Genomic DNA, 12,215 nt, shown 5'->3' with positions numbered 1-12,215 from the left:
GATTACAGGTGTGTGCCACCACGACCAGCTAACTTTTGTATTTTTAGTAGAGTCGGGGCTTCACCATATTGGTCATGCTGGTCTCGAACTCCTGACCTCAGGTGATCCACCCGCCTCGGCCTCCCAAAGTGCTGAAATTACAGGAGTGAGCCACCGTGCCCAGCGTGATGCATGTTGAATACTGTTTGAAATCACACAATTACGATCATGTCTTTTCCTGCATATAAATTGCAGTCCATTCTCTATTAGAAAAAAAGACTTGTTCCTTGTTCTGATGCTAGTATATCTCTACTGGATTTTCCTCATAGTCACCTTCTCAATATACTACACAGACTCCTTTCCTTTATATGGAACTACTTGCAGTTCTCAGAATCCACCATGTATTTTTCTATTTCCCTTTCTCCATACTTTTGCTCATGCTTCTCCCTTCTAGATAACTCTCGCCCCACTGTCTCTATGAAGTCTAACCTTATACCTCCTATACTTTTCTTCCAAATTCCTAAAGCTCCCTTTGTGTCTTCTTCTGTTGGTTATCCAAGTCTTTAAGTTGCTTTATATTTTACTCAACTCTTTATCACCATTGCCTAGCACATCATCTGACACATAATCGGCCAGTATCTTGTTTTTAAGTTAGCTAGAGGACTTAAAGAGAGCTCATTTAAAATCCTCATTTTGAAAAGAGAATGAATGAATAAACTAATGAATGTAGTACACAACAAATGTCAAGATACTTCAATAAGTTTTTTTGTTTTTTGTTTTTTGTTTTTGAGATGGAGTCTTGCTCTGTTGCCCAGGCTGGAGTGCAGTGGCCAGATCTCAGCTCACTGCAAGCTCCGCCTCCCGGGTTTACACCATTCTCCTGCCTCAGCCTCCGGAGTAGCTGGGACTACAGGCGCCCGCCACCTCGCCCGGCTAGTTTTTTGTATTTTGTAGTAGAGACAGGGTTTCACAGTGTTAGCCAGGATGGTCTCGATCTCCTGACCTTGTGATCCTCCCGTCTCGGCCTCCCACAGTGGTGGGATTACAGGCTTGAGGCACCGCGCCCGGCCTGAATAAGTTTTTTAACTCTCACAAAATAAAATACAAAACTAGGTACTTAGTGAAAACCCTACATGATACATTATGGTAAAAAGCATTAAAAACAGCTTGCTATCTACCTTCTTCCATCCCCCAGTGCTGACCATGCTGCCTTGAACAGGATTGTGTCGTTACAGGCTTCAGTGTCATTTGAGGATGTGACTGTGGACTTCAGCAGGGAGGAGTGGCAGCACTTGGATCCTGCCCAGAGACGCCTGTACTGGGATGTGACACTAGAGAACTACAGCCACCTGCTCTCAGTGGGTAAGCACAGCCGCCCTATGCATCTGCTAGTGAGGGTATTTCCATTCTCAGCTGCTGAGTGCTGCCCGACACCTAAACTATGTGATGGTGTCATCCTGGATGTGTCTGGGATTCAGTTCCTTTTCACCTCTGTGATTATTACTCTGTTCCCAGTGAAATGTGTTTATTTTTCTGAAAAGCGAAGGGAAACTGTCAGTGAAAGGCCCCTGAAATCCAGTCAGCTGGACCCAATCATGTATCATGTCCTGTTAACAGGGTACCAAGTTCCCAAGTCAGAGGCCGCCTTCAAGTTGGAGCAAGGAGAGGGGCCATGGACGCTGGCGGGGGAAGCCCCACATCAGAGCTGTTCAGGTGAGTGGGTGTGACCCAGACAGACAGGGACATGGAAGTCAGTCTCACTTTCCCTAGGAAAACCTGATGCCTTTGAAACATTCTGAAGATAACCCATCTTGAAAGTTCTAAACTTTTGGAGTCAATTGGAGATAGTTGACAATAGCCCTCAAATACCTAAATGCCGTTTCCATGTATGATCCTTGCCACATTATTGTCTTCTTTGATTGGCCTTTTGGCAAGAGAACTATCTCTAGTCTCTGTACTCTGTACCACATACCACCCTGTCTTATCTAGTACCTTTTTGTTCTTCCTACTCTACCCCTGCCCCCCATCTTAGTCTTTTCTTGTACATCCAAGTGTTTTAAAATTTCTGTTGCCCAGGCTGGAGTGCAGTGACATGATCTCGGCTCAGTGCAACCTCCACCTCCCAGGTTCAAGTGATCCTCCCACCTCAGCCTCCCAAGTAGTGGGGACTACAGGCACACGCCACCATGGCCCAGCTAATTTTTGTATTTTTTGTAGAGACATGATTTCACCAAGTTGGCCAGGCTGGTCTCGAACTCCTGGGCTCAACTGATCTGCCTGACTCGGCCTCCCAGAGTGCTGGGATTATAGGTCTTTGCTGGGATTATAGGTCTTTTAATTTTTATTTTTATTTATTTATTTATTTATTTATTTATTTATTTATTTTGAGACAGAGTTTTGCTCTTGTTGCTCAGGCTGGAGTGCAATGGCACAATCTCGTCTCACCGCAACCTCCACCTCCCAGGTTCAAGCGATTCTCCTGCCTCAGCCTCCCTAGTAGCTGCGATTACAGGCCTGTGCCACCACGCCCGGCTAATTTTGTATTTTTAGTAGAGATGGGATTTCTCCATGTTGGTCAGGCTGGTCTCGAACTCCCAACCTCAGGTGATCTGCCCGCCTCGGCCTCCCAAAGTGCTGGGATTACGGGCATGAACCACCGCGCCCAGCCAGGTCTTTTCTTTTATTCCAATTCTCCATATCCATTCTTTATGCCTCCTCCTATGAGCAGCTGGTCTAATGTGTTTGAACCTTGAAATTGTGTGATATTCTCTTAAAGCCTGAAGTATTGGTTTATGAGTATGTATTTTTAGTATATATAAAACACATTATACTATGTTTCTCAATTCTGTTCCTTTTTTTTCCCACTCATTCCTATGGTCTCTCCATATTTTAGTGTGTTTGTCTGACTTTATTCTTTAAATTGCTACATAGTATTTCACAATGTCCCCAGCACCACATCATACTTAACCACTCACCTAGTCATGGATGCTGGGCGTTGTGTCCAAGTCCCATCTAATACAAACAATTCTGCAATCAACTTCTACATAAACATTTCCTTATAGGGTGTGAGAATTTCTCAGGGATGTGTAGAGAAGAGAGGATTTGCGCCTAATCATGGAGTATCTCATCCAGAATAGGACTGAGTACCACCATATTATTCTCAGATTAGCTGCACTGTACAAGGGTTCTGGCTTCCTCAGTGTTTCTGCCTGCCTTGGCCTCCCAAAGTGCTGGGATTATAGGTGTGACCCACTGCGCCCAGCCAGCTCCATATTTTCTGCTGCCTGAATTGCAATTATTCTATTCCTGATTTGATTTGCTGATTCCATTGTTTTTACTACTTCATATTAGATGCTAATGACAGATATCTTTACCTAAAACATTCTATTTCTCTTGTCATGAGCATTATGAAACAAACCTACAATTGTTCTCCATTACCTAGTATATAACAATTAAACTCTTCTTTCAAGGAGATAAAAAACATGGCCACATATTTCCAATTCAACTCATATCTGTATATTTTCTGTAACCTCTGCTTAACTCCATTTTTAATATTTGTTAACGTTGACCATATCTGATAGTCCTCCCTGAATCTGTCTGTTTATTCTGTGCTCTATTCAGATGAGACATTTTCCACCTTGTGATCAGTTCTCACCTGTCTCACAAAATGGCTCTTAATTATTCCAGCCTGTATGGCTCTTTCCTTTTTCTCATCCTCCATCGCACAAGAATTCTGAGAAAATCACAGGATTTTAGCCTATAGGGTAACTGAGGCTTTTACCTCTATGTTTTCAGAAGGTCTCTGGAATTAAGAGCCTATTTCAGGCTGAGTGTGGTAGCTCACGTCTGTAAACCCAGAACTTTGGGAGGCTGAGGCAGGAGGATCACTTGAGGCCAGGAGTTCAAGACTAGCCTGGGCAACACAACAAGGTTCCATTTCTATTTCAAAAAAAAATTTTAAGAAAAAAGAGCCTGTTTCTTTTTATAGAAAAATCTATTAATTTGACAAAAAAGAATTGTATGTATTTATATAGTGCAACATGATGTTTTGAAATATGCATACATGAAGAGCCTATTTCTTATAGTATAACTCAGGGTCTTACCAAGGGAGAAACCACAGACTAATGGGAACAGAGAGTGGTTAACATAAAGATTCTTTGCAGCCGGGCATGGTGGCTCACACCTATAATCCCAGCACTTTGGGAGGACAAGGCAGGTGGATCACCTGAGGTCAAGAGTTGAAGACCAGCCTGGCCAACATGGTGAAACCCCATCTCTACTAAAAATACAAAAATTAGCTGGGTATGGTGGCCCACGCCTGTAATCCCAGTTATCGGGTGGCTGAAGCAGGAGAATCACTTGAACCCAGGAGGTCGAGGTTGCAGTGAGCCGTGGGACTGGAATAATGAGGGATTTGCTAGCAAAAAAAGAAACTCTGAAGAATAAAGGAATAGCAGATAGAAAGCACAGCAGGTTCTTCTAGGGTTGTGAGCGAGTACCCAAGGAAGAGGCTCCCTACTTCCCAGGGATGAGATTCAGACCTTGTAGGGAGGGCACAACCATGGCTTGAGGCAGGTAGAATACTTGCTATGGTGCTGTCCTGGTGGAACTTGCTGGAAACCTGCCCTCTAGGATTCCCAAGAAAACTGTTGATACAGAGGTGACTCACTGGAGCTATTCCACTACAAATCATCTGAGAGTAAACTAGGGGGTGTTGGGTGCTGCTGACTGTACAGTGCTGCGGGGGCCTGCAGGAACTAGGTGCTTGGGAATCCATATGAGCTGCAGGAGCTGGGTGCTGGAGAAGTCACCCACACTGCAGGAGCCGAGCTCTAGAGAAGACCATGAGCTCTGGGTACTGGGGACACTACATGTGCATCAGGAGCCAAGTGTTGGCAAAGATGCCCACACTACATGAGCCTGGTGCTGGACAGGCTGCCCCTGCTGGATGAGCCTGTTGAGTGAGCACCCTAGAACCAGGAAGCAAGCCCCCCTCCTCCTGCAGTGTCTCTCTAGCATCTTACACTGACAAAGTTTAATATCATGCCAGCTGGCAGAAGAAAAAAATATTTAAAGAGACTGAGATCCACTTTTTAAATTTTTAATTTTTATGGGTACATAGGTATATATATTTATGGGGTACATGGGATATTTGGGGGTTTTGGAGTTTTTTATTTTTGAGAAAGAGTCTCACTCTGTCACCCGGGCTGGAGTGCAGTGGTGCAATCTCAGCTCACTGCAACCTCCACCTCCCGGGTTCAAGCGATTCTCCTGCCTCAGCCTCCTGAGTAGCTGGGATTACAGGTGCATGCCACCATGCCTGGCTAATTTTTGTATTTTCAGTAGAGACGGGGTTTTGCCATGTTGGCCAGGCTGGTCTCAAACTCCTGACCTCAGGTGATCCGCCCACCTCGGCCTCGCAAAGTGCTGGAATTACAGGCATATACCACCATGCCCAGCTAATTTTTGTATCTTTAGTAGAGATGGGGTTTTTCCATGTCTCAAACTCCTGGCCTCAAGTGATCCACCCACCTCGGCCTCCCAAAGTACTGAGGATTACAGACAAGAGCCACTGCACCCAGCCTGCATGGGATATTTTGATACAGGTATACAATGTGTAATAATCACATCAGGGTAAATGGGGCCAGATCCGTTTTTGTTGAGCAGGCAAGGAAGGGTGAATTTGGAACTGAGAGGCAAAACATTGATAACCAGCACACTTATTCTTCACTTTTCTGAAGTGGAGCATGTAGAAAATATTTAGTAAATGAATTTATTGAATTTGGGGATAGAGGCAGAGGAGGAGATTTTTTCTCTTTCAGATGAAATTTTCAAGTGTCTGCTCAGAGGAATTCAAAGGAACATACATTATATTTGGAAAGGGAAGATGACTGCATGAAATGTTAACACTCTCACCCTTTGTGTATTTGTCCTTTCTGTTATAAAACTGTGCCAAACTAAGTATCAATATGAATGGTACAGTGTCTGCTTTACAAATTCATAGCAAACATAAGCACCCTAGAAGTATACCAAAATTAGAACTAATATTTAGAAAGACAATACGTTTTGGATATGCATGGAGGAACAAAACAAGAGGCTAAATATAGATGTATATCTTCCCCTACATGAAAATTCTAAGGTGAATGGGTCCAGTTCAATAAGTCAACTCTAATCCTGACGGGTCATTCAGGGACCATGTTCTAAGTCACTCCTCTGGCATCTCCTGGGGCATCGTTGTCACCTACCTGGTTAATGATGGGTCACTGTGGAGTCCAGTGGGAAGAGGGAAGAGGAAATAGAGGAGATTTGCCCACTGTCTTAAGGCTGGCCTGCAAGTAGCATATATCACTTCTGCTCGTATTCTACTGGTGAGAACGCAGTGAGGCCAGTGGATGTTAAGTCCTAGCCACATTCTATTCCTGTGAAAGATGGGGAGAATAGATCTCAGGGGAGGGCCTGCAGATTCTGCCACAGATAGCTTTTCCTTTCCTCTTTTATACTTCTTGCTATAAGCATGTATTCCTGGAACCAATAGAAACTTGCACCTGGGGCCGGCGCAGTGACTCACGCCTGTAATCCCAGCACTTTGGGAGCCCGAGGTGGGCAGATCACTTGAGGTCAGGTGTTCAAGACCAGCCTGGCCAACATTGTGAAACCCCGTCTCTACTAAAACTACAAAAATTAGCTGGGTGTGGTGGCAGGCGCCTGTAATCCCAGCTACTCGGGAGGCTGAGGCAGGAGAACCGCTTGAACCCGGGAGGCGGAGGTTGCAGTAAGCCAAGATTGCACCACTGCACTCCAGCCTGGGCTGCAGAGCGAGACTCCAGTTCAAAAAACAAAAAAAGAAAAAAAGAAACTTGCAGCTGGTTATAGAGTTGGAGTGCAGATATCTATTTACTGTTTGTCTGTGTCAGGATGGCGTGTTGCAACTGGTTTTCCTATAGATATAAAGAAATTGGTGTTTGAGGCATATAGATTTAATGTTCAAATTCACATTAAATTTGAAGAGCTCCACTCATAATGGTATAGAGGGAAAAGGAAGAAGAAGCAGGGAGTTTAGTAAAGTGGTGAAGCTGATATGTATTAAGAACATACCTTCTGAAATATTTCTTCCATGCCAGGCTTCCCCTTCACAGGCTGCAGTTTCTTCTGGTTACTCTACTCACAATCTAGGCCTCTTACATAGTGGAGCTGGACTCCGAGGGTTCAAATCCCATCTCTCCCACTTATTTAGCTATTCGATATTCAGCAAGTTGCATGACTTCTCTGTGCCTGTTTTCTCAATTGTAAAACAATTGATAATCGTAGCTACCTCATAGGGTTTAGTGAGGATTAAATGAGCTGTTTCATGTAAAGCACTTGTAACAGTCCCTGTGCATCATAAATGGTATATAGTTGTTTTGCATTTATTAAGTGTTCTATAAAAATGTTGTGTTGCTACATGATTGCTACTATATTGTTCTGTGGGCTCTTCCATTTATCTGTGTTCATCTTGTCTGAACTACATGTCCCCTGTAGCCTCTGCTAATTGTTCTTTGTGTCATTTTCATTTCTTTTTCTTTTTAGGTGAGGCTATTGAGAAAATGCAGCAACAGGGAATTCCTGGAGAAATTTTCTTCCACTGTGAGAGATTTGATCAACCCATAGGGGAAGATTCATTGTGTTCTATTTTAGAAGCACTGTGGCAAGATAATGACCAGTTAGAGCGATGTCAGGAAAACCAGAATAACCTTTTAAGTCATGTGAAAGTATTGATTAAGGAGAGGGGCTATGAACGTAAAAACATTGAAAAAATAATTCATGTGACTACCAAGTTTGTTCCTTCAATTAAAAGACTCCGTAACTGTGACACAATTTTGAAGCATACTTTAAACTTACATAATCATAGTAGAAACAGTGCAACAAAGAACCTTGGCAAGATTTTTGGAAATGGTAACAATTTCCCCCATAGCCCTTCCTCTACTAAGAATGAGAATGCTAAGACAGGAGCAAATTCCTGTGAACATGATCACTATGAAAAACATCTCAGCCACAAACAAGCTCTCACCCACCATCAGAAAATTCATCCTGAGGAGAAGCTTTATGTGTGTACTGAATGTGTAACAGGCTTCACTCAGAAGTCACATCTGTTTGAGCATCAGAGAATTCATGCTGGAGAAAAGTCCCGTGAATGTGACAAGAGCAACAAAGTCTTCCCCCAGAAACCCCAGGTTGATGCACATCTGAGTGTTTATACAGCAGAAAAACCCTATCTGTGTACTCAATGTGGAAAAGTCTTTACCTTCAAATCAAGCCTCGTTACACATCAAAAAATTCATACCGGCCAGAAACCCTACAAATGCAGTGAATGTGGAAAAGCCTTTATCCAGAGATCAGACCTCTTTAGACATCTGAGAATTCATACAGGAGAAAAACCTTATGAATGCAGTGAATGTGGAAAAGGCTTCTCCCAGAACTCAGACCTCAGTATACATCAGAAAACTCATACCGGAGAGAAACACTATGAATGCAATGAATGTGGGAAGGCTTTCACAAGAAAATCAGCACTCAGGATGCATCAGAGAATCCACACAGGAGAGAAACCTTATGTATGCGCTGACTGCGGGAAGGCCTTCATCCAGAAATCACATTTCAACACACATCAGAGAATTCACACTGGAGAAAAGCCGTATGAATGCAGCGACTGCAGGAAATCCTTCACTAAGAAGTCACAACTCCATGTGCATCAAAGAATTCACACCGGAGAGAAACCCTATATATGTACAGAATGTGGAAAGGTCTTCACTCACAGGACAAACCTCACCACACATCAGAAAACTCATACTGGGGAGAAACCCTATATGTGTGCTGAATGTGGAAAGGCTTTTACTGACCAGTCAAATCTCATTAAACACCAGAAAACTCACACTGGAGAGAAACCCTATAAGTGCAATGGCTGTGGAAAAGCCTTCATATGGAAGTCACGCCTCAAAATACATCAGAAATCTCATATTGGAGAGAGACACTATGAATGCAAGGACTGCGGGAAAGCCTTTATCCAGAAATCAACACTAAGTGTGCATCAGAGAATCCATACAGGAGAGAAACCCTACGTTTGTCCTGAATGCGGGAAGGCCTTTATCCAGAAATCACACTTCATTGCGCATCATAGAATCCATACTGGAGAGAAGCCTTATGAATGCAGCGACTGTGGGAAATGCTTCACTAAGAAGTCACAACTCCGTGTGCATCAGAAAATCCACACAGGTGAGAAGCCCAATATATGTGCTGAGTGTGGGAAGGCCTTCACTGACCGATCAAATCTCATAACGCATCAGAAAATCCACACTAGGGAGAAACCCTATAAATGTGGTGACTGCGGGAAAACCTTCACCTGGAAGTCACGCCTCAATATACATCAGAAGTCTCATACTGGAGAAAGACACTATGAATGTAGTAAATGTGGGAAAGCTTTCATCCAGAAAGCCACACTAAGTATGCATCAGATAATTCACACAGGAAAGAAACCTTATGCTTGTACAGAATGTCAGAAGGCCTTTACCGACAGATCGAATCTCATTAAACACCAGAAAACGCATAGTGGAGAAAAACGCTATAAAGCCAGTGACTGAGAAAATCTTCACCTGGAAATCACAACTGGGTATGCATCAGGTATCTAATAGTAGGGACGAGGAAGGCCTGATGCTGCAATTGTTGTGCAGGGGGAAATGGATTTGAGAGACTGAGGCTTGAGTGAACTGAGGGCAAACAGAGCCAAGTATCCTTCAGTCCACTGGAAAGACAAGTTCCTGCATCACCACAGTGTATATGCAATTCAACGCATAGGAAGAGCCTTTAGAGAAAGCATTTGAGCGATAGTCATGTTTGGTGACATGATTCATACAGACCTCTTGAGCTTCTGGAAATAGTAGAATTAAGACCCGAGGAGATGACTTGTCATCTCCTATGCTTCACTTTTTGGATAAAGAACTTTTTAAATTCAGTACTGATTAGTTCAGCATATCCGGGGACATAAAAGTACTCACTACTGGGAAACACTTTTTCAAATTTCTAGGTTGGGGAGAAGAGTTTTCATTGTCCAAACACTGGCAGGGCACTGACATCAAGGCAGGAAATCTACTTGGGAATGCAGATATCTGTTTTTGTGATCATTGGCACTTCAGTCACAGAAAAGATTCCCATGAAAAACTGTTTTTTCCCTTCCCTTGGGAAGTCCTCATGGTATATGTATTTTAAGTGCAACAGAATTTTTAAATTTAAAGGTATAACTTTATGAATTGGGAAATTAGGCCTAGCTCTAGCCTGTGTTACAGAAACATAGTCATTGAATGATACAGACATATAAAGGTAGTAGTTGTCTCATTATTAATCCCCTGCTGGGAGAGCAGGTGAGTCATACCCTATAAGAGGTATGCATGCCTTCTAACCTGTTTCCCCAAAGCTGTCATTTGCATAAGCTGCAGGCCATAGATTCCTTATCCCCTCAGTAACTGACCCTACAACAATGGAACTGATCCACAGCGCTCTAGATTTTCAGGCTCACCCACCAACACCCCTGCTTTCCTTGGGATTCCTGTTTGAAAAAGAATGGTTGAAAAATTAGGTTTCACTTCCTAATATTTTGTTTTTCTTCCTATTTGGTTAAGGTATATTCATTTCATTTCCTACATGCACATTAAGGGTAGTTTTGTATAGACTGCTATGGGATAAAGTCATGTTGCATTGCAATTAGTTATTCTAAAACATAATTACAGTTTATCATAGTTGAATAACTGGAAGACTTCTCAAGAAAGATCACTGCTCTTTTTTAACACTGATATATAGACACTTTCTCATTTTCCCTTAAACTTTTTTTTACAACACTCATAAAAAGGAACTTTCTTTCTAGCATGCAATTGTGTTTTTATTTTATTTTAAAATATTTTTATTAAACTGTATATAGAAAATGCATATATCATAAACATACAGCTCAATGCATTCTCAAAAATGAACATACTCAGGTCAAGAAACAGAACATGACCACACCCCAGAAGCCTTCCCCACTTTCCCTTCCGGGCAAGCCCCCAAGGGTACACACTACCTTGGCTTCTCACAGCATAGATTCATTTTGCCTGTTTTGTATTTTATATAAATTGAGCCAAACAATTATATATCATATAATTGAGCAATATACTCTTTGGCATCTGTCTTCTGTCATTCACGTTATGTATGTGAGAGTCATCCATATGTTGCATATAGTTGTAGATAATTCATCCTCATTGTCATGTATCCCATTCTGTGAATATGCTGCAATATAATTTATCCATTCTACTGTTTGTAGACATTTGGGTTGTTTGCAGCTTGGGCTATTAGGAATTGTGCTGCTGTGTATTGGTGAACATATGTGTGTATTCCTGTTAGGTATGTACCTAAGTGTATCCATATGTTCAGCTATATGTTATAAAACCAGTTTTCAAGTGGTTGTACCAATGTACACTCCCAGCAACACAGTATGTGAGTTCTAGTGCTCCACATACTTGCCAACATTTGGCATTTTCCATCTTTTTTACTATAGCTATTAGTGGTGGGCATATAGTGATATGTCAGTTTTCGTTTTTCGGTTTTTTTTTTTTCTTGTCCTCCAAACAGATTTTCGTTTTTATTTTCTTGTCCTCCAAACCATTGTAGTATCTCCCCAGGTTAGATGAGTGATGGCTGAGACCTGAGACCTAGGCCTGTTCCTCACATGACTGTACCATTTTACATTCTATCAATGTATGAGGGTTCCGGTTTCTTCACATCCTTACCAACTCTTATTATTATCAGTCTTTTTTATTATAGCTATCCTAGTACATGTGAAGTGATATTGTGATATTAATTTACATTGCCCTAATGATTAATAATATTGATCATGTTTTATTGAAAATCTTTGATGAAGTGTCTGTTCAAATCTTTTGCCCATTATCAACCGGGTTGTTTTTTTTACTGTTGAACACTGAGAGTTTTTAAAAATATATTCTGGGTATAACTTCATTATCAGTCCATTATCCTTGCAAAGGTTTTCTCCCGGTCTCTGGATTGTCTTTTCATTCTCTTAAGAGTGTCTTTTGAAGAACACAACTGCTCATTTTGAAGAAGTCCAGTCTTTCCAGTTGTTCACTTCTGGGTTGTGCTTTGAGTGCTGTATCTAAGAAATCCTTGCCTAACCAAAGATTACAGTGATTTTTTTCCTGTGTTTTCTTCCAAAGGTTTTAAGT

General features: G+C 42.0%; 1 protein-coding gene across 25 annotated transcripts in view; it reads left to right on the top strand.

Moving 5' to 3' along the window:
* The window catches only part of ZNF41 (zinc finger protein 41), a 42,402-nt gene extending 30,411 nt beyond the window's left edge, over positions 1–11,991 (top strand). For 11 of the 25 annotated variants that reach the window (XM_077988575.1, XM_077988585.1, XM_015127292.3 and 8 more), the window contains 3 exons: positions 1,199–1,341; positions 1,597–1,692; positions 7,546–11,991. In XM_077988575.1, the coding sequence (XP_077844701.1) occupies positions 1,199–1,341; positions 1,597–1,692; positions 7,546–9,590 (2,284 nt within the window). In that variant the 3' untranslated portion in view covers positions 9,591–11,991. Of the gene's footprint in view, positions 1–739; positions 893–1,013; positions 1,342–1,596; positions 1,693–7,545 lie in introns of those variants that run through there. The other 14 variants (XM_015127294.3, XM_077988582.1, XM_077988590.1 and 11 more) reach the window with 4 other exon arrangements.
* The last annotated feature ends 224 nt before the right edge of the window (positions 11,992–12,215 follow it).

This window comes from Macaca mulatta, chromosome X, assembly GCF_049350105.2.
Source record: "Macaca mulatta isolate MMU2019108-1 chromosome X, T2T-MMU8v2.0, whole genome shotgun sequence".
Taxonomy (NCBI): Eukaryota; Metazoa; Chordata; class Mammalia; order Primates; family Cercopithecidae; genus Macaca; species Macaca mulatta.
The sequence above is the reverse complement of the archived record's forward strand: the minus strand, read 5'-3'. Positions and strand labels throughout refer to the sequence as shown.